This window comes from Oncorhynchus gorbuscha, linkage group LG23, assembly GCF_021184085.1.
Source record: "Oncorhynchus gorbuscha isolate QuinsamMale2020 ecotype Even-year linkage group LG23, OgorEven_v1.0, whole genome shotgun sequence".
Taxonomy (NCBI): domain Eukaryota; kingdom Metazoa; phylum Chordata; class Actinopteri; order Salmoniformes; family Salmonidae; genus Oncorhynchus; species Oncorhynchus gorbuscha.
In genome coordinates, this window is record NC_060195.1 from 19,868,487 (window position 1) to 19,894,733 (window position 26,247).

The window sequence follows — 26,247 nt, forward strand, 5'->3', positions numbered from 1 at the left end:
ATGGTGTTCTCGAGTGATGAGAGGTGTTGGGTTTGTGCCAGACATAGCGTTTCCCTTGATGGCCAAAAAGCTATATTTTTGTCTAATCTGACCAGAGTAGCTTCTTCAATATGCTTGGAGAGTCCCCCACATGCCTTTTGGCGAACCCCAAACGTGTTTGCTTATTTTGTTCTTTAATTAATGGCTTTTTTTCTGGCCACTCTTCCGTAAAGGCCAGCTCTGTGGAGTGTATGGCTTAAAGTGGTCCTATGGACAGATACTCCAATCTCCACTGTGGAGCTTTGCAGCTCCTTCAGGGTTATCTTTGGTCTCTTTGTTGCCTCTCTGATTCCTTGCCTGGTCCATGAGTTTTGGTGGATGGCCCTCTCTTGGGAGGTTTGTTATGGTGCCATATTCTTTACACTTTTAATAATGGATTTAATGGTGGGCTGTTCAAAGTTTCTTATGTTTTTTTTTATAACCCAACCCTGTACTTCTCCACAACTTTGTCCCTAACCTGTTTGGCGAGCTCCTTGGTCTTCATGGTGACGCTTGCACAGGTGGTGCTGCAGACTCTGGGGCATTTTGGGAACAAGTGTATATCTGAGATCATGTGACAGTTAAATAAAGTCCACCTGTGTGCAATCTAACTAATTATATGACTTCTGAAGGTAATTGGTTACACCAGAGCTTATTTAGAGGCTTTGTAGCAAAGGGGGTGAATACATAAGCACCACTTTTCCATTTTTTATTTTATATAATCTTTTTTAAACAAGTTACTTTTTTCATTTCACTTCACCAATTTGGACTATTTTGTGTATGTATTACATGAAATCTAAATAAAATAAAAAACATTTAAATTACAGGTTGTAATGCAACAAAATAGGAAAAACGCCAAGGCAGATGAATACTTTTGCAAGGCACTGTATCCATCTCCTCAACTATCAGGCTGTGTCTGAAATGACACCCCATTCCCTACATAGTGCACTTTTGACCAGGGCTCACAGTGCACCTTTAAGAATAGGGTGCCATTTCAGACACACCTGAGGTTGTTCCATGGATCATAAACAAGGAGAACCCCTATGGTACTATAAGCTAGACAAACACACCTGCTGCCGTGCCTACAGGAAGTTCTGCGGCCATGGCCCTCAAGCAGACATTTGCCATTACTGTCCCACATTTACCATTTGAGATTGAAAAAAAAAAATTTGATGACAGAAACATTATTAAAAGACTGCAAGTTGAGTGTGGAAGGGCAGTATAGATATTTCCTCTGCAAAGGCTGCATAGATGTTTTGGCTGCATGTCATCACAATGTCCTGTCCTCAATCCCCAAATGTCCTCGGGCATTCCTTCCAAGTCCTGGCGGCCGGCCAGGCGTAATCCTTGTGGGCATTAGAGGTTTAGTGCAGAAATGTGTCCAGCACCATGGGGGCACAAGAGGCACAAAAGGTATTGAGCGAACAGCCGTGTCCAGGCATCACCACCATACAGCAGCCAATCACCTTAGAAGACTTGACAGACTGCAACATGAAAGTCTGTTTTTCTTAACAGAATTCAAATGTAAAATAGGAAATATGAAACCAATACCTTTGGTTAATTTGTAAAATTATGAATATCTTTTCATCTACACAATATATCAATACATTCTGAGTACTGTATTTTTTTGAATGCATGTTTGTAAATGCTTTAAAATAAACATGCAATTAAATAATTTACTGTACAAAAGCAACTACTGGATAATGTGAGGTGAAACTTTTAGGTGATGTGAATTCAAACAGATTGTGCTTGTCAGTTGTCCAATTCAAAACAAACTCAGGTACACCATTGTGTTTGGAGAGACAGAAAAGTACTTCTGCTGACAACAGATACAATTGATTGATTTGAGAATTCCCAGAAAACAACATTTTCATGACCATTAAGTAGTTACTAACGTACCAAGGTTTCATTTTCCATGCAAGAGAGAATATATCAACTTCAGTTGCAAACAGTTGAAATTATTGGATGCAAAGGGGGGACACGTCAGACAGATTAATGAAAGTAGAGGTAAATGTCTGTATGGGGTACAAACAAGCACCCCAAAACAATCTGTGCACACAGACCACCAGCTCCTACAACTAACAATACAATTCATTGTAGTACCTAATACATATCTTTATTACAAAACATGTGAACACTACCTCCACGTAAAACCCTGTGTTCCAATTTGATCATACTCAGTCTCCACAGTTCCCTCATCTCCAATTCACAGTCACTTGTATCTCTGTTTCTCTTTTCTGCTATATCTAAAACATGTTGAACATACAAGCCACTCCCTGCCAAGATCTCATTTCTTCATGTCAGACTGACTGTGCAGAGTCACTGCCCCAGGACACCCGTCAGCTCTGCCTTTATAGGGGGAATGCCAGGGAGAGAGAGCCCCTCCTGTCAAATCTCCAGCATTCCCTTGTAACCTATATCAAGACTACCCCCATACATCCAACAGCTAGTTTATAATGATGATGTTTCAGAGAACACATGCAGTATGATCTCAGTGGACTGGTTTATAGTGTAGTTTAGGATGTGATGAATACAATCCTGGGTACACAGAAACCAAGAGAACCCCTCACCAGCTAGTTCCATCTCCTACCAAACAATCAGCCCTGTAACTCCTCTGTGTTTAACCACAGAGCGACCAGTCTCTTATACTTTCAGCTGTGTGAGCCAGTGAAGCTTCAACATGTGACCAAGATTTCCACTTCAATGTTTTCGTACACATTCATCCCTGACCAGCCTGACAAAAAGGCCACTATTTTTTTTTTTAAGAAAAGGAAGCACACTCATACAAACCAGAAACATTGGCAAACATTGTTCCTTAGTTGCGCTCTTGATAAGGGAAATGTATTTCTGAATAGAGAGCATATTGTTAAAATGAAAAGCACTCAGACACACTACAAAACGCACGCACACACACACAATCCCGGGTTCCAATTGAGATATCCTTAAGACACTAACACTCACTTGAACAACAACTAAAATGTGAATAATAGGCTAAAATGGTAGAACTGAAAACACTGGCGGTGATGTGGCGGTGGAGATCCTAGCTTCAAGGGGCTAATCAGTTAATCAGGACAAAATGCTAATATTTTTTTTTTTTTTAAAGTGAACATTTTGGAAGAAAATCGTATCGCTGTACATTTGATGTCCATTTTTATAAAAATTAAAAGTGAAGTTATTATAATATTAATAACTCCAGAGCCCCCCCAAAGATGGCGGGCAGACAAAGGTCCTGAAGGCAGTCTTTTTTAAAGTATCTGACAGTTTTCCCCCCCTTCTCTCTGGCGCTCTCTCCCTTTCCTTCCCTTGGCAGTTTTATCTCCAGTGGGGGGCGAGCAGGGCCAGGACAAGCGCACTGAGTGCCAGTGCCATGCTCCCGTGTGCCACACGGACTCCGCCACTCGTGTCCTGGTGCACCACCTTGACTACACGGGGGTTGATGGGGGTGGCCGTGGTGGAGAAGTAGATGTCCCGGTCCACCTCACAGGACGGAGAGTCACAGCCGCTGCCACTCTCCTCTCCTCCGCTACCGTCCTCATCTGGAACAGAGAGAGAAGGTTGATGAAGGCCATGAACTCAGGACTAGAAACAGCATTCAAGGATGAAAAGAGGAGTGATCAAGTCTGTTGTAACATTTTGAATGGTAACACAATTTGTGGTCCTCTCTAGCTCAGTTGGTAGAGTATGGCGCTTGCAATGCCAAGATAGTGGGTTTGACTTCCGGGACGTAAAAGCTTTACGCGCGTGTGACTAAGTCCCTTTGGATAAAGAAAAGTGTCTAAATGTCATTGGAGGTTCCTTCTCTCACAGGGAGGCATTAGTCATCCAATGTTCATTCTCTCACAGGGAGGCATTAGTCATCCAATGTTCATTCTCACACAGGGAGGCATTAGTCATCCAATGTTCATTCTCACACAGGGAGGCATTAGTCATCCAATGTTCATTCTCACACAGGGAGGCATTAGTCATCCAATGTTCATTCTCACACAGAGAGGCATTAGTCATCCAATGTTCATTCTCACACAGGGAGGCATTAGTCATCCAAGGTTCCTTCTCACACAGGGAGGCATTCGTAGGTCAACGGAATACATTATCTGGCCTAGATATTCTTCTCATCTATAGACAGGTGGGGTGTTGACCATCAAAACCACTGGGTGTGCACTACTTAGCTAGGAGGTAAAACAGACTGAGTGGGCTTACAATCAAAGGATTATTGACAACTTGTGTAAACTTAGTCTGCAAATGTTTATTGAAAACATAAATACATTTGCCCAGTAAGCACCAACATAGTGTCTTAATAGGGTGTTGGGTCACCACGGGCCAGAACAGCTTTAATGCACCTTGGCATAGATTCTACAAGTGTCTGGAACTCTAGTGGAGGGATGCAACACCATTCTTCCACAATAAATTCCATCTGGTATTTTGTTGATGGTGGTGGAAAACGCTGTCTCAGACACCGCTCCAGAATCTCCCATGTGTTGAATTGGGTTGGTATCTGGTGATAGACAGCCATGGCATATGGTTTACATCACTGTTGATCAGTCTTCGTCACTGAAGCTCCTGCTCAACATGCCCCAACAATCACCCCTCTTTCAAAGTCACAGATCTCTCCATCCAGACATGGTAGCTAAAATTAATTGGCAATTGGGCCTGCCCAACATTTTTATACATGAACCTAAGCATAGTGGGATATTATTCCACACCAGTGTGGAAGCACCTGCTTTCAATATAATTTGAACCCTCATTTACTCAAGTGTTTCCTTTATTTGATCATTTACCTGTACATTGTTAGTTAGCTAGCTTGCTAATTTTTGCTAAATTAGCATAGACGTGACAAGAGTCAAAACACGTCAACACAGCTTCTTGCTAGCTATCTGATCGTTCAAAAGACAACATAGCCTTTTACCTCAGTAGTGCATGCATTATTGTGGAGAGTTGTGGTTAACTTCTTATGGCTAGGGGCAGTATTGAGTAGCTTGGATGAATAAGGTGCCCAGAGGTGCCCAGAGTAAACTGCCTGCTACTCAGTCCCAGTTGCTAATATATGCATATTATTATATGCATATTATTATTTGGATAGAAAACACTCTGAAGTTTCTAAAACTGTTTGAATGATGTCGGAGTATAACAGAACTCATGTGGCAGGCAAAAACCTGAGAAAAAATTCCAACCAGGAAGTGGGAAATCTGAGGTTGGTCGTTTTTCAACTCATTCCCTATTGAAGATAGTGGGATATTGGTCATGTTACACTTCCTAAGGCTCCCACTAGATGTCAACAGTCTTTAGAACCTTGTTTGATGCTTCTACTGTGAAGTGGGGGCGAATGAGTCATAGGTCTGCCAGAATGCCTTGAGCTTGTGACGCTCTTTCATGTGAGAGCGAGCTCTGTTCCGTTGCTTTTCTACAGACATTGAAATTCTCCAGTTGGAACATTGAGGATTTATGTTAAAAACACCCTAAAGATTGATTCTATACATCGTTTGACATGTTTCTACGGACTGTAACTGAACGTTTGACATTTCGTCTGCTCCTAGTGAACACGCTTCGTGAGTATGGATTTGTTTACAAAACGCACTAACAAAAGGCGCTATTTGGACATAAATGGACATTATCGAACAAAACAAACATTTATTGTGGAACTGGGATTCCTCGGAGTGCATTGTTATGAAGATCAAAGGTAAGTGAATATTTATAATGTTATTTCTGACTTCTGTTGACTGCACAATATGGCGGATATGTTTTTCACTTGTTTGGGCTCTGAGCGCCGTACTCAGATTATTACATGGTTTGCTTTTTCCGTAAAGCTTTTTTGAAATCTGACACAGCGGTTGCATTAAGGAGAAGTGTATCTAAAGTTATGTATAACACTTGTATTTTCATCAACATTTATGATGAGTATTTCTGTAAATTGATATGGCTCTCTGCAAAATCACCGGATGTTTTTGGAAGTACTGAACATAACGCGCCAATGTACACTGAGATTTTTGGATATATAAATACGCTGCTCAAAAGAATAAAGGGAACACTAAAATAACACATCCTAGATCTGAATGAATGAAATATTCTTATTAAATACATTTTTCTTTACATAGTTGAATTTGCTGACAACAAAAATCACGCAAAAATTATCAATGGGAATCAAATTTATCAACCCATGGAGGTCTGGATTTTGAGTCAAACTCAAATTTAAAGTGGAAAACCACACTACAGGCTGATCCAACTTTGATGTAATGTCCTTAAAACAAGTCAGTAGTGTGTGTGGCCTCCACATACCTGTATGACCTCCCTACATCGCCTGGGCATGCTCCTGATGAGGTGGTGGATGGTCTCCTGAGGGATCTCCTCCCAGACCTGGACTAAAGCATCCGCCAACTCCTAGACAGTCTGTGGTGCAACGTGGCGTTGGTGGATGGAGGGAGACACGATGTCCCAGGTGTGCTCAATTGGATTCAGGTCTGGGGAACGGGCAGGCCAGTCCATAGCATCAATGTCTTCCTCTTGCAGGAACTGCTGACACACTCCAGCCACATGAGGTCTAGCATTGTCTTGCATTAGGAGAAACCCAGGGCCAACGGCGCCAGCATATGGTCTCACAAGGGGTCTGAGGATCTCATCTCGGTACCTAATGGCAGTCAGGCTACCTCTGGCGAGCACATGGAGGGCTGTGCGGCCCCACAAAGAAATGCCACCCCACACCATGACAGACCCACCGCCACAAGGATGTTGCAGGCAGCAGAACGTTCTCCACGGCATCTCCAGACTCTGTCACGTCTGTCACATGTGCTCAGTGTGAACCTGCTTTCATCTGTGAAGAGCACAGGGCGCCAGTGGCGAATTTGCCAATCTGGCAAATGCCAAACGTCCTGCACGGTGTGGGCTGTAAGCACAACCCCCACCTGTGGACGTCGGGCCCTCATGGAGTCTGTTTCTGACCGTTTGAGCAGACACATGCACATTTGTGGCCTGCTGGAGGTCATTTTGCAGGGCTCTGGCAGTGCTCCTCCTGCTCCCCCTTGCACAAAGGCGTAGGTAGCGGTCCTGCTGCTGGGTTGTTGCCCTCCTACGGCCTCCTCCACATCTTCTGATGTACTGGCCTGTCTCCTGGTAGCGTCTCCATGCTCTGGACACTACGCTGACAGACACAGCAAACCTTCTTGTCACAGATCGCATTGATGTGTCATCCTGGATAAGCTGCACTACCTGAGCCACTTGTGTGGGTTGTAGACTCCGTTTCATGCTACCACTAGAGTGAAAGCACCGCCAGCATTCAAAAGTGACCAAAACATCAGCCAGGAAGCATAGGAACTGAGAAGTGTTCTGTGGTCACCACCTGCAGAACCACTCCTTTATTGGGGATGTCTTGCTAATTGCCTATACTTTCCAGCTGTTGTCTATTCCATTTGCACAACAGCATGTGAAATCTATTGTCAATCAGTGTTGCTTCCTAAGTGGACAGTTTGATTTCACAGAATTGTGATTGACTTGGAGTTACATTGTGTTGTTTAAGTTTTCCCTTAATTTTTTTGAGCAGTGTATGAACTTTTTCTAACAAAACATACATGTATTGTGTAACATGAAGTCCTATGAGTGTCATCTGATGAAGATCAAAGGTTAATGATTAATTCGCTCTCCATTTCTGACTTTTGTGACTCCTCTCTTTGGCTGGAAAAATGGCTGTGTTTCTCTGTGACTTGGCTCAGACCTGACAATCGTTTGTGGTGCTTTCGCCGTAAAGCCTATTTGAAATCGGACACTGGTGGGATTAACAAGAAGTGTAACTTTAAAGTGGTGTGAAATACTTGTATGTTTGAGGAATTTTAATTATGGGATTTGTGGTTTTAATTTGGCCCCCTGCACTTTCACTGGCTGTTGTCATATCGATCCCGTTAGCGGGATCTCAGCCCTAAGAAGTTTTTAATAGGAATCAGTCAGTTAATCTGTTAGGGTTTTACCATCCTCACCTTGGTCGCTGGAGATGTCGTTGCCGCTGTGGGCAGCCTTCAGCCAGCTAGTCATTTCCTTTAACACTGCGATCTGACTGCGAATCACCAGGTCTGGCTTTGTGATGTCCACTTCCACATCTGGGTTGGACACCTGATTGGCCAATCCGTTGCCCATAACAACAGACTCATACCTAGGGAAGAAGGGTGTGAGTGAATGGGGAGATCCTACAGGACACACTAATTCGTTCTGCAGCAACCTTACTTTATGCCTTTAGAGTGGCTCCATCCCTACATGCCCTAGTCAGAAGTAGTGCACTAAATAGGGAATATGGTCCCATTTTGGACGCACACAATGTTATTGGTGTCTGTGTCAAGGGAGTGACCTGAGAAAACCTGCCAAACTAACCTGCTCTTTGCTGTTCCATTCCAACAGTCATCCCCTGACGTGATCCTCTCTCCAACACACACCGTCTCTGGCAGCGTGGACCAGAACTTCTTAGCATGCTTCAGCTTCTTCTTCACATCTGTCGTCTGGGCAAACAGAGATGATCACACATTTATACTAAGTCCATTTGAAAGACTTTGGACTTCTGCTTCTCACGTAAAAACTTGTTTTGATGTTGCTGGTTGGGCCCGATGTCTGACGAAGACTTACCAGTCTGTCCAGACTGGTGCCAGCAGCTGTGGTGGGCCGTGCATCGGGGCTGTAGGGACGGAAGCGACCGGTGAATCCTGTCTCCTTGACTGAGCGACGGGACCGGAAGCCTTTACCTGGCTGAGGCTGACCACACCCCTGAAACACCTGGAGAGGTGGAGAGTAGAGTGAGCGGCATGTGCAGAAACAGACGGGTGGGGCAACCAGACAGACAAACAGACGGGTGGGGCAACCAGACAGACAAACAGACGGGTGGGCAAGCGGGTGGGCAACCAGATGGGCTACCGGACGAACGGGTGGGCTGCCAGACAGAGACGGGAGGGCTGCCAGACAGAGAGACAGGGGAATGCAGAAATAAGTCAGCCAGGAAGTGACTCACCTTCTGTGACACCTGCATGCTGTTTTCTTGCATGTTCATGATGGCCTCAGAGATCTTGACGTCAATGGGATCCATGACAGACTCGAAGTTGAAGGGCCCCTCCAACCTCTCAGCCAGACTCAACATGGCATCTGAGAATAAGACAACTCAGTCACAATGAAAACAACCACACCCTAAGTAAATACTTCGGGGAATTAAATAAGCACTATAATCTTTGAGGCCTAGATTCTTGCGGCCATTTTCACTATGGGGCGATTTGGCCTGTTTCTACCAGCAGGGGGAAGCACACAGCAGTGTCAGTGTTTTGAGCCTAAGAGGACTAAACAAGGCCCAGTAAAGCTGCCACACAGAGAGGGGGTAGCAGGCACCAGAGGCACCCCAGTGGGGGACTGCGTGGCAGAAGACTAACACAGAATAGTGAGCTGTTCCTTGTTGGATATGGAAGCCCTTACCCAGGAAGTTGTTCCACTCTGTGTCGAGATCAGCCTGGTTGGCCAGACAGCCACGCATCACATTAAGACAGAAGTTCTGACAAGGCTTGAGGGCAATCTGGCCAGAACAGTAGGGACAGTACATCATCTTCATGGCTGCCCGCACACAGCTAGGGGACGCATTGACCTGAGGGAGGAGGAAAGAGGGAGTAAGGAGTTTGTACTCCTATGCATTGGTCACTAAGTTAAACAAGGTGAATGAACTGATCCTTATCTTAAACCAACAGGCAGGACACTAAGACTATATACACAACATATCAAATTATCACTCAAATCCCACAATGTGATTTATAGTGAAAGTCCAATGTGCAGTATCTTATCATTAATGAGTCCCTTCCTAAACTGCCATAAACCTCTCATGTCCTCTCTTCACACACACCTATCAACAAAACAGTGCCATTATGAAATCTTCAACTCCCATTCAGACAGTGTCCCAAATGCCATCTGCTTTCCACAGAGGTTAGAAAACACAGGAGGGTGAGGAAGAAATGTTCACCTGAACTCCCCACACCTGGTCAAACATTACAGGTTGTTATTCTGGGAACCAGATATGGGAATGTTTGTCTATTTAGGTGTTTAAACCAGCTGTTCAGTACATGAGAACACTGGACCAAGGCTACAGATAACCACAGCTAGACCAGATCAAATCTCTCTACACAGGAGGCTTTAAGGGCACTTCATGCAACTTCTCAACATCCTCCCTGGTTCCTTCGTGACACAACCAACATATCCCATCACAGAGACGCTATAATGCAACTAATACACAGGGCCTTCAGAGAGTCATCATACGTATTACACATTCTGTTGATTTACAGCCTAAATTCAAAATGGATAACGGATTTTTCCTCTCACCCATCTACACACTATATACCATAATGACAAAGTGAAACATTTTAGACAATTTAGCCAATTTATTGAAAATGAAATTCGGAAATCTAAGTATCACACCCAATTCAATACTTTGTAGAAGCACCTTTGGCAGGGATTACACCTGTGAGTCTTTCTAGGTAAGACTAAGAGCTTTGCACACATGGATTATACCATTTTGTACAATTTTTGTACAACATTTGTAAATTACCATTTCAAATTCTTCAAGCTCTGTCAAGTTGGTTGTTGATCATTGCTAGACAACCATTTTCAATTCGTGCCATAGATTTTGAAGCCAATATGTCAAAACTGTAACTAGCCAGGAACATTCCATGTCATCTTGGTAAGCAACTCCTGTGTATATATGGCCTTGAATTTTAGGTTATTGTCCTGCTGAAAGGTGAATTCATCTCCAGTGTCTGTTGGAAAGCAGACAATCAAATTTCGCGATAGGATTTTTCCTGTGCTTTGCGCCATTCGGTTTCTTTTTATCCTAAAAGAAACTCCCTAGTACTTGCCGATGACAAGCATACCCATAACATGATGTAGCCACCACTATGCTTGAAAATATGAAACATGGTACTGAGTGATGTGTTGGATTTTCCCCAAACATAACGCTTTGTATTCAGGACAGAAAGTTCCTTTCTTCGCCACATTTTTTGCAGTTTTACTTTAGTGCCTTATTGTAAACAGGATAATGGGGTATTGTGTGTAGATCAGTGATACAAAATCTCAATGCAATGCATTTTAAATTCCAGCTGTAACCACAACATTTTGAAAAAGTAAAGGGGTGTGAATACTTTCTGAAAGCACTGTATATGTAATACTATACATTAACATCCCTCTTACCATGGAAACCTTGTTGACCACATCGGGCATGAGCGCCAGGCCGCGGGTAAAGGTGCGTGCCGCCACGAAGGCCCGTGTCAGCTGGAGGCGGAGCTTGCGTGGCACGTCACCAAACGGTTTTAGCTGCTCGGTGTGGCGGCTGACGCACTCCATGTAGGCGTCGCTGAACTCGTACTGGACGTTGACCAATCGGAACATCCTCTCCAGGAGGTCTTCCCAGAAGTCAGACAGCATGGAGTCCAGGTTGACTGCCCCGCTGCCCGACACATAGTAGCGCTTCAGCTCCTGGAAGAAGTGCTTGAATAGCTCGGCGTTCTGCACATACATCTTGCCGTATGTGCGCACGAACATGTCGTTGAGCGAGCGCTCCGCGTTGTCCAGTAACTCGCGGAAGAACTCTGCAGACAGGAAAGAGAGGATGTAAGTATGACAATAGCGCATACCTAAGACTTTGAATATCAACATCACAGTTTTGTAATGATAGGCTATATTTGTGAACCTAATGGAATATGAACAGAGGTTATTATGAGGGGATATGATATTGAAGAAATGTCGTTTGTGACATTCTCAGCGTGATAGATAATGGCTTTGTAAATCTTCCAGAACATGTGCCTGGGAAGGGGGTGCAGATTTTAATCAACCCTCATCTTAATACCATGTTTACTCTGACAGAGGTTGAAACTATGTATTCTATTTATATCTGTGCATCTAAAAACAAACATACAGTTGAAGTAGGAAGTTAACATACACCTTAGCCAATTACATTTAAACTCAGTTTCTCACAATTACTGACATTTAATCCCAGTAAAAATTCCCTGTCTTAGGTCAGTAAAAATAAAGTGGTGATCCTAAGAATGTGAAATCTCAGAATGTTTCATTTCAGCTTTTAATTCTTTCATCACATTCCCAGTGGGTCAGATGTTTACATATACTGAGTGTTTGGTAGTATTGCCTTTAAAATTTGTTTAACTTGGGTCAAACATTTCGGGTAGCATTCCACAAGCTTCCCACAATAATTTGGGTGAATTTTGGCCCATTCCTCCTGAAAGAGCTGGTTTGTAGGCATCCTTGCCCACACATGATTTTTCAGTTCTGCCGACAAATGTTCTATAGGATCGAGGTCAGGGCTTTGTGATGGCCACTTCAATACCTTGACTTCGTTGTCCTTAAGCCATTTTTCCACAACATTGGAAGTATGCTTGGGGTCATTGTCCATTTGGAAGACCCATTTACAACCAAGCTTTAACTTCCTGACTGATGTCTTGAGATGTTGCTTCAATATATCAACGTAATTTTCCTCCTCATGATTTTGTGAAGTGCACCAGTCCTCCTGCAGCAAAGCACACCAACAACATGATGCTGCAACCCCCGTGCTTCACGGTTGGGATAGTGTTCTTCGGCTTGCAAGCATCCCCCTTTTTCCTCCAAACATAATGGTCATTATGGCCAAACAGTTCTATTTTTGTTTCATCAGACCAGAGGACATTTCTCCAAAAAGTACAATCTTTGTCCCCATGTGCAGTTACAAACCGTAATCTTGTTTTTTTATGGCGGTTTTGGAGCAGTGGCTTCTTCCTTGCTGAGCGTCCTTTCAGGTTATGTCGATATAGGACTGGTTTTACTGTGGGTATAGATACTTTTGTACCCGTTTCCTCCAGCATCTCCACAAGGTCCTTTACTCTTGTTCTGGGATTGATTTGGACTTTTCGCACCAAAGTACATTCATCTCTAGGAGACAGAAAGAGTCTCGTTCCTGAGCGGTATGATGGCTGCGTGGCCCCATGGTGTGTATACTTGATTACTATTCTTTGTACAGATGAACGTGGTACCTTCAGGCGTTTGGAAATTGCTCCCCAGGATGGACCCGACTTGTGGAATTCCACAATTTGTTTTCGGAGGTCTTGGCTGATTTCTTTTGATTTTCCCATGATGTCAAGCAAAGAGGCACTGAGCCTGAAGGTAGGCCTTGTAATACATCCACAGGTACACCTCCAAATGATGTCAATTAGCCTACCAGAAGCTTCTGAAGACATGACATCATTTTCTGGAATTTTCCAAGCTGTTTAAAGGCACAGTTAACTTCTGACCCACTGGAATTGTGATAATGAATTGTAAGTGAAATAATCTGTCTGTAAACAATTGTTGGAAACATTACTTAGATGCCCTAACCAACGTGACAAAACTCTAGTTTGTTAACAAGGAATTTGTGGAGTGGTTGAAAAACGAGTTAATGACTCCAACCTAAGTAAGTAAACTCTGACTTCAACTGTAAATCCTAGTTCTCCCCATTATTTTTTTTATACAATATTGCCTTTCGTTAACTAACACTCAAACTTGACCATTTGTACATTTTTTCTATGCACAAACTAAGTCCCTCTGGACAAGAGTGTCTGCTAAACTACAAATGTAAATAGATTGAACATATTAGAGCTAGATCAAAATAAAGAATGTTAATTTCCTACAATTCTATGCATTTTACCATGGCTAACGCTGTGTTCCTCTGCTCAAACATTTTAACAAAATCAAACGGGCATTTGCCTTGAATGGCCGCTAACCCCAGTCCTATTGTACATTTCCACAACCAGATTGAACGTCTCCTCAATGTTTTTGGCAGTGTGTCTGTGACCGTCATTAGAATGGTACTCAAGAGAGACAGATTTAGGTCTGCAGAGCACTCCCAGAATGCACAGCTCCGGGCTATAGAAAACCTGACTTGCGTCCAAAATGGCACCCTATTCCCTTTACATTGTTATTTAGCAGACGCTCTTATCCAGAGCGACTTAGTTTGAGAATCTATCATAAGGCAGCGGGGTGAGACCACCACATCAAGTCATTGCTACTTAATTGAGGAAAAAATGTACGTACTATCAGCAAAGTCAGAGGTAGAAAGGGGAAAAAAATCAAGTGCTAGCTCACGAAAGGCAAAAAAAGGTTATATAGTACACTTTTGACCAAGGCCCATAGTGCACTATATAGGGAATAGGGTTCCATTTGGGACCAGTCCTCCTGTAGTTGCCAATAGGGTTGATAATCAGAGGGGTTATGATCAAAACAGATGGATGTTTATTTCATTTGACATTGTCCTGCCAGTACTGGTTTCCCTTCACAGCAGTGTCCCAACAGCAGGAATAGCACAGTGTCCCAACAGCAGTGTCCCAACAGCAGGAATAGCACAGTGTCCCAACAGCAGGAATAGCACAGTGTCCCAACAGCAGGAATAGCACAGTGTCCCAACAGCAGGAATAGCACAGTGTCCCAACAGCAGGAATAGCACAGTGTCCCAACAGCAGGAATAGCACAGTGTCCCAACAGCAGGAATAGCACAGTGTCCCAACAGCAGTGTCCCAACAGCAGGAATAGCACAGTGTCCCAACAGTAGGAATAGCACAGTGTCCCAACAGCAGTGTCCCAACAGCAGGAATAGCACAGTGTCCCAACAGCAGGAATAGCACAGTGTCCCAACAGCAGGAATAGCACAGTGTCCCAACAGCAGGAATAGCACAGTGTCCCAACAGCAGGAATAGCACAGTGTCCCAACAGCAGGAATAGCACAGTGTCCCAACAGCAGTGTCCCAACAGCAGGAATAGCACAGTGTCCCAACAGTAGGAATAGCACAGTGTCCCAACAGCAGTGTCCCAACAGCAGGAATAGCACAGTGTCCCAACAGCAGGAATAGCACAGTGTCCCAACAGCAGGAATAGCACAGTGTCCCAACAGCAGGAATAGCACAGTGTCCCAACAGCAGGAATAGCACAGTGTCCCAACAGCAGGAATAGCACAGTGTCCCAACAGCAGGAATAGCACAGTGTCCCAACAGCAGGAATAGCACAGTGTCCCAACAGCAGGAATAGCACAGTGTCCCAACAGCAGGAATAGCACAGTGTCCCAACAGCAGGAATAGCACAGTGTCCCAACAGCAGGAATAGCACAGTGTCCCAACAGCAGGAATAGCACAGTGTCCCAACAGCAGGAATAGCACATAAAATTCCTCAGCAGAAGAAAAAAAAACTATGGGAATGGTTGTATGGGAAGAGAAACGGTTGGAAAGGGAGGAAGAGAAAGAAAAGAGTGAGGGGGGGATGAGAGGGAGAGAGAGAGGCTGAATATGGGAGAGGTGGTTGCCTGGTTCCTGTAAATCCACTGCCATTCAACAGAAACGTCTCTCCACATCAAGCTGCTTCAGACTGACCACCAATGGCATTTTTCTGTTGTCACATTCCATTCGTTTTCCTTTCTCCCTGCTCCTCTTGGTCTGTCCTTCAGAGGAATTTTCAATAGGATTACTGCTCCCCCCTTCATCTCTTTCCATATAGGGACCTGTCCCTCCTCTATCGCTCTCTCCCTCCAATGCTTTCAGTTGGTCAGTTCCTTCAGAAGGCTCTCTTCAGTAGAGACGGGAACAATGACCTACTTCATCCTAAGGAATGTCCATCACCCCCACCCCCAAATAATCCAGCACCCCTCTCCCACAACCCCCCCCCCCCACTTTCTTAATCTGAACAAAATGAGAATTCCAGACTCACTGCAAAATGCTTCACCTCTCTCTCATGCGCAGCACCATACACCCCCCTTCACCCCTCATGCGCGGCACCACCCCCCCTTCACCTCTGTCTCATCTCTTTCTCCTTGTACACACAGCTTCGGTTCCGCTGTAGTTTCTGTGTGCCCTCTGCCCGGCTTTGAAATGTAAAGTTCCCATGCTCTCTCCGAGGGAGTCACCAAACGCTCCTGAATTCAGGCACCAGGACACACACACACACACACACACACACACACACACTGCAAGTGCGGCGCTGTCACTTCCACTTCAGACTGACAATCTAAAAAGAAAAATGAAGTGGGGGAGGGGTGGGGTGGGGGCGGCTTGGGGAGGGTTAAGTTGAGGGCTTTTTTAACTCCAAATCCCCACTGTGTCACCAAGGATACCGGAAACACTGCAGTACTTCCATTCACGTCCCCCACACACAAAGACAGGGGAGAGGGCACCAAACTCCACGCTCCATTGACAGAGATTAAAACAAAAGGTCCTTCCACCCCCCACCACCCCCCACTCTGGAATGTCAGTTGCCACAAGTTTAAAGTCAGTGAAAGGAGACATGAGGGAGGGGGGAGGACAGGCCCCACCATCCTGCCTATGCAGACCTACTAATGAACCACCACTTCCCACCCAAAAGATCTGTGCTGGCAACGATGTACAGGGGGTCAGTAACAAGGTAGCACAAAATACATTTCTAGTTGGAACTTCTGGTTGTTTTTAAAGGTTGTTTAAAGTTGAGCGGGTTTCTCTGGCTGAAGCTATGGCATCTCGTATGAAACCAGCATTAACGTGGCATCTTGATTCATCATTAAAAACGGTTTATGACGTACAGCCGTCGGCCAACAGCTCGGCCGTGGAGCAGCACACACTCCCTTAAGGGTTTTCCTGAAGAAAAATGTTCTTACCACTCAACCATTGGTTAAGGAAAATGTAGGTGAAAGGTTAGAGGAAAAGGATCATGGTGTGTAGGGAAACACTAAGGACATATGAGGCAGTATAGCCGCTTAACCTGTGTGTGTTCGTGTGAGTCTGAATGTAGATCCTGACAGCAAGAATCTTGTTAGAGGAAAAGAGAGCCTGGAAGAATCTCTTCCCCTGCCCCCGAAGTATGAAGCACTGATGTTGGGCCCAATCCATCACCCCAAGAGAGGAGCCGACCGACCTCCCTAGCACTCCTCCCTCCCCTTTCCTCCCATAAGGAGAATTGGACTTCCCTCCTCCTCCCTCTATCCTCACAGTAATTGCTCCCTTTTCTTGTGGGGTTCCACCCCTCCTGCTGTTAGGACTGCAGTGGTGGAGATGTATGGGTCTTGATGCGTGTGTCCTGGGGCAGAAGGGCTTAATCCCAGACACAGCTAGCTCCCCCAGACAGACAGGGACAAACACAAACCTCAGGTCAGAGGGAGATAAGAGCATAAACTATTTCTGGCCCGTACTTAATTGGCCATGACTCCTAACTCCAGGCACATGATGAGGACTCTGCTCTACCACTTCCTGTGTGTCTGTGTTTGTCTCCAGCTCCAGATGAACCATTAGCCACCATCATCATTACCATCTCCAGCCACTAAATCCAACGAGCCACAGGCACGTTTCCTGTGGCAGACACGGCCGTAGGAAATGGCTGCTTCTGGACGTCTCAATGTGAGAATTGGGGTGTAATCACTAATCCAAACACTTGCAGAACGGAACAACTAAATTCAGGTACTGTAAAACTTCAATAAAAATGCTGAGTCTCAGCGCCTGTCCCTTATAATAGCCGGGCAATGGCACACAATTCAGAACATAAACGTCTTTCAAATAAACAATGGGTGGAAATTAATTGTTTACGAGGTTAAAATTAATTACCAGAGACGTAACCAAGTCAAAGTCCTAAGCAAGTCTTAATCTTCGAGTCATGTCCTAAGTAATAATGGTGTCAAGTAAAGTCCCACATCTCAGGGTGAATCAAGCCACAAGTCCCGTATTTAGGGTTTCAAGTACTCATGTCAGTTAAGTGTCTAATGCCAATTTTATTGCAACTAAAATGCATCAGTGATTTTGGACGCACATGTTTTACAAATGGCATACCTTTCCCCAACTACCAGTCTTTGAAACCGAATGATAGGATCTTTGGGACCGATTATGCCCTGATGCAGAGCTGGCACCACAGGTCCCAGAGTGGTGGGACAAATTGTTTTCCCTGGGGCACAGAGCATTTACTAATCTGGTAACCTACCCAGGTCTACATCAGGACCCTATAGGATCTGACAGTGAATCATTAGTAGTTGTAAAAAATGTATATATATTAGCATAGGACCAGATTTACATTTGAGTCATTTAGCAGATGCTCTTATCCAAAGCTACTTGCAGGAGCAATTAGGATAAATGCATTTCTCAAGGGAACACCAATAGATGGTTCGAATCCCTGAGTCGACATGGTGAACAATTGACCTTTCGGTTATTGGCCCAACGCTCTTAACCACTAGGCTACCCGCCGGCCAGGTACACGAAGGTTTGAAAACCCTGTCAAACTGCAGCAACCTTGTACTTTTTAATAGGAATTAATTAAAAACTAGATTTTACACCAACAACCACTGCAATTGGACAATATAACTCACAGGGCCGAGATTACAATGAAAACCTGCTTAAAGCATAGGCCAATGCAACTGCAATTAAAAACCATGTATATTTATGTAATCAGTATTATGTAGGTGAAATATGGGTGACTGTACATCTGACTGATCACCTCATTCAGGGCAACTCAATACAGCAAATGCAATGTGGATTCAGAACTAACCATTCTACCAAAACAGCCAATTGCTATTTTCTAGAACGAATTAAATCTAAACTGGACATATTGGTGAAGTCAGTGTAGTCTTTTTGGATCTTAAAAATACCTTTGATACTGTGAATCAAGAAGTTCTCCTATCCAAACTATCCTCCCTTAATGTGTCCACTGAAGTCATTAGTTGGATGTATTCCTATCTGGCAAACAGAAGCAAAATGGTTCAGTAGGACTCATTACTATAACATTGGCGTCCCACAAGGGTCAATATTACACACTTCTTCCTTGCTGAGCAGCCTTTCAGGTTATGTCGATTTTGGACTCGTTTTACTGTGGATATAGATACTTTTGTACCCGTTTCCTCCAGCATCATCACAAGGTCCTTTGCTGTTGTTCTGGGATTGATTTGCACTTTTCGCACCAAAGTATGTTCATCTCTAGGAGACAGAACGCATCTCCTTCCTGAGCGGTATGACAGCTGAGTGGTCCCATGGTGTTTATACTTGTGTACTATTGTTTGTACAGATGAATGTGGTACCTTCAGGCATTTGGAAATTGCTCTCATGGATTAACCAGACTTCTGAGGTCTCCAATTTTTTTCTGAGGTCTTGGCTGATTTCTTTTGATTTTCCCAGTCAACTTAGTGTATGTAAACCTTTGACCCACTGGAATTGTGATACAGTGAGTTAAGTGAAATAATCTGTCTGTAAACAATTGTTGGAAAAATTACTTGTGTCATGCACCAAGTAGATGTCCTAACTGACTTAAACTATAGTTTTGGCAACAAGAAATTTATGGTGTGGATGAAAAATTAGTTTTAAATGACTCCAACCTGTATGTAAACTTCCGACTTCAACTGTATATAAAATGATCTCCCACTTGCTTGCACACAAGTTAACATGCAGACAATACAGTTCTGTATGTACACTAAAAAAAATAGACTAGTTGTTAAGTTTACTGAAGCTATGGTACATGTTTCTAAAATGGACGACTAATTATTGCCTGCATTTAAATTTTAAATGAGCTCACATTTGCGATATTGCCCCACATGCTGGTCACAAGCTGGAGCTACTAATCTGAAACTATTTGAATCGCTCTACGAACTTACGATTTTTGATAACAAACCAAACCGTTACCACCATTGTCATATCATTTACAAACAATTTACTTAGTCTGGATAACTTAAATCAGTATGTAGACGCAAGCCTGGTCTTTAAGATCCTGCATGGTCTTGCCCCTCCCCCCAATGCTGGCATATCATGCTCAAGGAAACCACCTCCAGGATAACAAGGGCAGTAACTAGATGGGATTGCGTTGTCTCGTTCCAACACAGTACACTATACTGGAATGCATTGCCCATGGACTTGAGAAGCTGCACCGATTGTCTTTTTTTTGACAACACGGCTCAAATCTATCCAAACCTGTACACGAGTTGTTTTAGTGAGTATTTGTATAGTAGCTGTGTAAAGGCCCTTAGCTGCCCAGGGACTACTGGGGAAAAATTAGCTTTTGGCTAACCTCGGCACATTTACATCGATGTTGCATTATTGATGTATTGTGCCTTATAGATAAATAGTTTTAAAAATAAACATTTCATTTCAGTTAATCATTATCGATTGAAAAGGTCAAGGTAGCCTAGCCAGCCCAAGTTTGAATATAGCCTAAACCAAATTGGATTAAATTCATATTTTACTTCTAACACTAATAAATGGGCTATAAATATTCTACATAATGTTAACACTGTTTGCCCGACAGAGTGCAAGAGGGGACAGTGCATTGGCTGTAGCCTACACAGCTGCAGACTGTGGTTATCAGTAGCCTAGTTGATCAGACTGAGAAATCCTCTCCTTTTCTTCCCATACAGTTTAGGTGTAGGCTGCTGCAACATTTCTGTGAAGAGTTCTTGCTTGCGTCTGTCAGGAGTGATGTGTTATGTTTACTAAATAAATACCGGAAGATAGTGGAGTGGCGCACGCTTTGCTAGATTACATGCTTTGTGCTTGGCCTGCGCAACCTATGATTTCGATGAATCTAATTGAACAAGACACAGAACACACAGATAAATCGTCTGGTCATCCTCTAGTGGTGAAGGTAAGAACTGCCGGAACAGTCAAAATTGTGTCAAGTAAAAGTTCATTTTTTTTATTTTTGGGAGAGTCATTCTAAGACAAAAGAAATGATAACAGGTGAAGGAAATAAATTGATTAAATTGCTGGAAACAAACAACAAACCATGCAAATGAGCAAAAGCTGTGTACATTAAGGTGGACACCCCACCCAGGGAGAGAGCGCCGCCTGCGCTGGACACCCCACCCAGGGAGAGAGCGCCGCCTGCGCTGGACACCCCACCCAGGGAGAGAGCGCCGCCTGCGCTGGACACCCCACCCAGGGAGAGAGCGCCGCCAGCGCTGGACACCCCACCCAGGGAGAGAGCGCCGCCTGCGCTGGACACCCCACCCAGGGAGAGAGCGCCGCCAGCGCTGGACACCCCACCCAGGGAGAGAGCGCCGCCTGCGCTGGACACCCCACCCAGGGAGAGAGCGCCGCCTGCGCTGGACACCCCACCCAGGGAGAGAGCGCCGCCTGCGCTGGACACCCCACCCAGGGAGAGAGCGCCGCCTGCGCTGGACACCCCACCCAGGGAGAGAGCACCGCATGCGCTGGACACCCCAGCCAGGGAGAGAGCACCGCCTGCGCTGGACACCCCAGCCAGGGAGAGAGAGCCACCTGAGCTGGACACCCTGGGCTAATGGTTCAGACGGAGAAGAGCACAGCAGGGCTTTGTAAAGGTATCCCACAACTAACAGCTCTGAGAGACAGGCCACACAGACACAGAACATACGCGTAAGACCGAGAGAGAGAGAGCGAGAGGGAGAGGGAGGGCTAAAGCAGCCACCACATTCCGACATGTCACATTCTTGTTCACATCTGGCTGCAATACACATACTCCCTGTTAGACTATCCTACAGACACTCATTTACAGCACCAACCTGGGGAAGAAGGAATCAATTGGAAGCTGGGGATGATTAGGTGGCCATGATGGTATGAGGGCCAGATTGGGAATTTAGCCAGGACACCGGGGTTAACACTAGAGGTCGACCGATTATGATTTTTCAACTCAGATACCGACTATTGGAGGACCAAAAAAAGCAGATACCGATACATATATTTGATATAATGACAACTACAACAATACTGAATGAACAATGAACACTTATTTTCACTTAATATAATACATCAATAAAAGACATTTAGTCTCAAATAAATAATGAAACATGTTAAATTTGGTTTAAATAATGCAAAAACACAGTTGGAGAAGAAAGTAAAAGTGCAATATGTGCCATGTAAAAAAGCTAATGTTTAAGTTCCCTGCTCAGAACATAAGAACATATGAAAGCTGGTCGTTCATTCTAATATGAGACTTCAATATTCCCAGTTAAGTTTGAGGTTGTCGTTATTATAGGACTCTATACCATTTGTATTTCATAGACCTTTGACAATTGGATGTTCTTATAGGCAATATAGTATTGCCAGCCTAATCTCGGGAGTTGATAGGCTGGAAGTCATAAACGGCGCTGTGCTTCAAGCGTTGCGAAAAGCTGCTGGCAAACGGAGGAAAGTGCGGTTTGAATGAATGCTTACGAGCCTGCTGCTGCCTACCACCGCTCAGTCAGACTGCTCTATCAAATCAGACTTAATTATAACATAATAAACAGAGAAATACGAGCCTTTGGTCATTAATATGGTCAAATCCGGAAACTATCCTTTCGAAAACTAAACATTTATTCTTTCAGTGAAATACAGAACCTCTACGTATTTTATCAAACGGGCAGAAACCTTAAGTCTAAATATTGCTGTTACAATGAACAAACTTCAATGTTATGTCATAATTATGTAAAATTCTGGCAAATGAATTACGACTTAGGAAGAAATGCTCTTCACACAGTTCGCAATGAGCCAGGTGGCCCAAACTGCTGCATATACCCCAACTCTGCTTACACTGAACGCAAGAGAAGTGACAGTTTCAGGGACCGCATTGATTATATCTAGTTAAGCTAGTAATATCATCAACCATGTGTAGTTAGCTAGTGATTATGTTAAGATTGATTGTTTTTTATAAAGGTAAGTTTAATACTACCTAGCAATGGCTCCTTGCTGCCTGCAATCACATAACAGGTGGTCAGCCTGCCACGCAGTCTCCTCTTGGATTGCAATATAGTCGGTCATAATCGGCATCCAAAAATGGCAATTACCAATTATGAAAACTTCAAATCGGCCCCAATTAAAACCGGCCATTCCGATTAAATCGGTCGACCTCCCTTACGATAAGTGCATTGGAATCTTTAGTGGATGGAGAGTCAGGACACCCGTTTTAACATCCAATCTGAAAGACGGAATCCTGCGCAGGGCAATGTCCCATTCACTGCCCTGGGATCTACTTAGACCAGAGGGCAGAGTGCCCCCTACTGGACCACCAACACCACTTAGAGCAGCATCTGGTCTCCCATCCAAGGACCAACCCTGCTTCGCTTCAGAGGCAAGCCAGCAGTGGGATGCAGGGTGGTATGCTGCTGGCTTTTATGTACAATATATACACTTGAAAGATTAATTTATATCCCAACACTCCATCTCACCCTGGAGCCTAAAATAAATCAGGTAAATTCTATCCTTTTCAGAACACTGCCAAAATGGACCTCTCCCTCTCTTTCCAGCTGTGCAGCATAACTAATTCATTTGAGGGTTGGGTACTGTGGGTGCATGAAAGTGTGTGTCTGGAGAATATCCGACCAGGCATCCTCTAGCCTGCACCTACAGACCCTCCTCAACCAGCAGAGGCAATAGCCAGAGTGGTGACAGGGTTTGGAGGAGGACAGGAGGTCTCAGGGGCCAAACTGTCCCGCTGCCCTCTGTCAGTGACACAGCATTGTCACATGTTCCCATGCACTGCCTCACAGTAGGGCAATCACAGTCAACATGATCCAGATATTTTTACACACACACACCACAGACAGAACAGGAAGTGTGTCAAGTGAAAGAAGGCTGGCTCTGGGTGCATGGTCCGTCAGAGCATGCATGCCTCTCTCTCCCCCCAGACAGTAGGGCGAGAGGGGATTGGCCAGAGGTTGCAATGTCTGATACTTTGAGAGACAGGTGGACCGGCCAACAGAGACGGGATGTCTTTGCTGCAGGCTGCCAATGCACAAGCAGGTTTGAGTGTCAGTCAAGGCCAACACTGCACATGCGCTGCTGCTCTGGGGACTGGGAAAGGACGGCGCGCTGCTAAGGGGGCTGGGAAAGGACGGCGCGCTGCTAAGGGGGCTGGGAAAGGACGCCGCGCTGCTAAGGGGGCTGGGAAAGGACGCCGTGCTGCTAAGGGGGCTGGGAAAGGACGCCATGCTGCTAAGGGGGCTGGGAAAGGACACCTTGCTGCTCTTGGGACAGGACGCCGTGCTGCTAAGGGGACTGGGACTGGACGCCGTGCTGCTAAGGGGACTGGGACTGGACGCCGTGCTGCTAAGGGGACTGGGACTGGACGCCGTGCTGCTAAGGGGACTGGGACTGGACGCCGTGCTGCTAAGGGGACTGGGACTGGACGCCGTGCTGCTAAGGGGGCTGGGAAAGGACACCATGCTGCTCTTGGGACAGGACACCGTGCTGCCTAGCAGTGGAACATAGATGGACTGATACAGTAGGAAGGTAGGGTGTGAGTGTGCGTTCAAGATTTTGTTTGAGCTTGTATACGTGCGTTTCAATCTTACGGTCAAAGTGGCTGTGCCTCTGTTTGAAGGTGCTCTGTAGGTTGGTGCTGAGCTGGGAGACGGGGGCCTTCAGGTCCGAGTGGCTCTGCTGACTCAGCTTCTCCTCCATCTCCAGCGTACAGCATGAGTATTCCTGGGGACACACCTTCAGATGGATTCCTACAGAGAGAGGCAGGGCGAGAGAAAACCAAGAACAACCGTCATAAAGACAATTCACAAAGCACAGTTACACACCGTGAAAAACTGCTTGTTTCCTGTTCGTTACGTGAATCAGGTGCCATGTTCTCACAGAAGAAAATGAACCATGTTAAATAACAACAAAAAATCGAATTTATACGAAACACATTGTGATGGTTGCAGCAGGTACAGAAGCAGACTCTGTAGAAACACCTAACCAAGAGAAAGAAAAGGTTTATGCTCCTCACAATGACCTCTCACAGCACCCGTCAGTCGAGACGTTATACCGCAAGCTTCTGCAGCTGTGTCATGTGGGAACAATACACACCAGCGTGCACACTGACAGGAGGGGGAGGGGAGAGACTGCTAAAGACAGGCTTGGTCCGGGGAGGGAAGTTCGAGCGCGGATGTTAAACAAGTTTAACAACCTGACATCTCCAAGTGCTGACACCCTATCCGGTCAGTCTGTCTTCTAACCCAAACCCTCTGCTGTACAGAACTGACAAGTTTGGAAAAGTGGTCAAAGTGGACTCAACAGCGATTTATGGCAGGGGTCAGAGAGGCAGAGGGTCAGAGAGGCAGAGGGTCAGAGAGGAGTAGAGGCAGAGGGTCGGAGAGGAGTAGAGGCAGAGGGTCGGAGAGGAGTAGAGGCAGAGGGTCGGAGAGGCGTAGAGTCGTAGAGGCGTAGAGGCAGAGGGTCGTAGAGGCAGAGGGTCGTAGAGGCAGAGGGTCGGAGAGGCGTAGAGGCAGAGGGTCGGAGAGGCGTAGAGGCAGAGGGTCGGAGAGGCGTAGAGGCAGAGGGTCGGAGAGGCGTAGAGGCAGAGGGTCGGAGAGGCGTAGAGGCAGAGGGTCGGAGAGGCGTAGAGGCAGAGGGTCGGAGAGGCGTAGAGGCAGAGGGTCGGAGAGGCGTAGAGGCAGAGGGTCGGAGAGGCGTAGAGGCAGAGGGTCGGAGAGGCGTAGAGGCAGAGGGTCGGAGAGGCGTAGAGGCAGAGGGTCGGAGAGGCGTAGAGGCAGAGGGTCGGAGAGGCGTAGAGGCAGAGGGTCGGAGAGGCGCAGAGGCAGAGGGTCGGAGGAGAGGCAGAGGGTCGGAGGAGAGGCAGAGGGTCGGAGGAGAGGCAGAGGGTCGGAGGAGAGGCAGAGGGTCGGAGGAGAGGCAGAGGGTCGGAGGAGAGGCAGAGGGTCGGAGAGGCGTAGAGGGTCGGAGAGGCGTAGAGGCAGAGGGTCGGAGAGGCGTAGAGGCAGAGGGTCGGAGAGGCGTAGAGGCAGAGGGTCGGAGAGGAGTAGAGGCAGAGGGTCGGAGGAGAGGCAGAGGCAGAGGGTCGGAGGAGAGGCAGAGGCAGAGGGTCGGAGGAGAGGCAGAGGGTCGGAGGAGAGGCAGAGGGTCGGAGGAGAGGCAGAGGGTCGGAGAGGCGTAGAGGCAGAGGGTCAGAGAGGCAGAGGGTCAGAGAGGCAGAGGGTCAGAGAGGCAGAGGGTCAGAGAGGCAGAGGGTCAGAGAGGCAGAGGGTCAGAGAGGAGTAGAGGCAGAGGGTCGGAGAGGAGTAGAGGCAGAGGGTCGGAGGAGAGGCAGAGGGTCGGAGGAGAGGCAGAGGGTCGGAGGAGAGGCAGAGGGTCGGAGGAGAGGCAGAGGGTCGGAGAGGCGTAGAGGCAGAGGGTCAGAGAGGCAGAGGGTCAGAGAGGAGTAGAGGCAGAGGGTCGGAGGAGAGGCAGAGGGTCGGAGGAGAGGCAGAGGGTTGGAGAGGCGTAGAGGCAGAGGGTCGGAGAGGCGTAGAGGCAGAGGGTCGGAGAGGCGTAGAGGCAGAGGGTCGGAGAG

General features: G+C 45.9%; 1 protein-coding gene across 1 annotated transcript in view; it reads right to left on the reverse strand.

The window, feature by feature from the left end:
* Nucleotides 1-895: 895 nt before the first annotated feature.
* The window catches only part of gpc4 (glypican 4), a 61,268-nt gene continuing 35,916 nt past the window's right edge, over nucleotides 896-26,247 (reverse strand). Inside the window, exons 2-9 of the mRNA XM_046323428.1 lie at nucleotides 24,260-24,418; nucleotides 11,200-11,597; nucleotides 9,445-9,610; nucleotides 8,993-9,123; nucleotides 8,614-8,760; nucleotides 8,365-8,489; nucleotides 7,977-8,149; nucleotides 896-3,554 (exon numbers count right to left, since the gene is read on the reverse strand). Of these exons, the coding sequence (XP_046179384.1) occupies nucleotides 3,331-3,554; nucleotides 7,977-8,149; nucleotides 8,365-8,489; nucleotides 8,614-8,760; nucleotides 8,993-9,123; nucleotides 9,445-9,610; nucleotides 11,200-11,597; nucleotides 24,260-24,418 (1,523 nt within the window). The 3' untranslated portion in view covers nucleotides 896-3,330. The remainder of the gene's footprint in view (nucleotides 3,555-7,976; nucleotides 8,150-8,364; nucleotides 8,490-8,613; nucleotides 8,761-8,992; nucleotides 9,124-9,444; nucleotides 9,611-11,199; nucleotides 11,598-24,259; nucleotides 24,419-26,247) is intronic.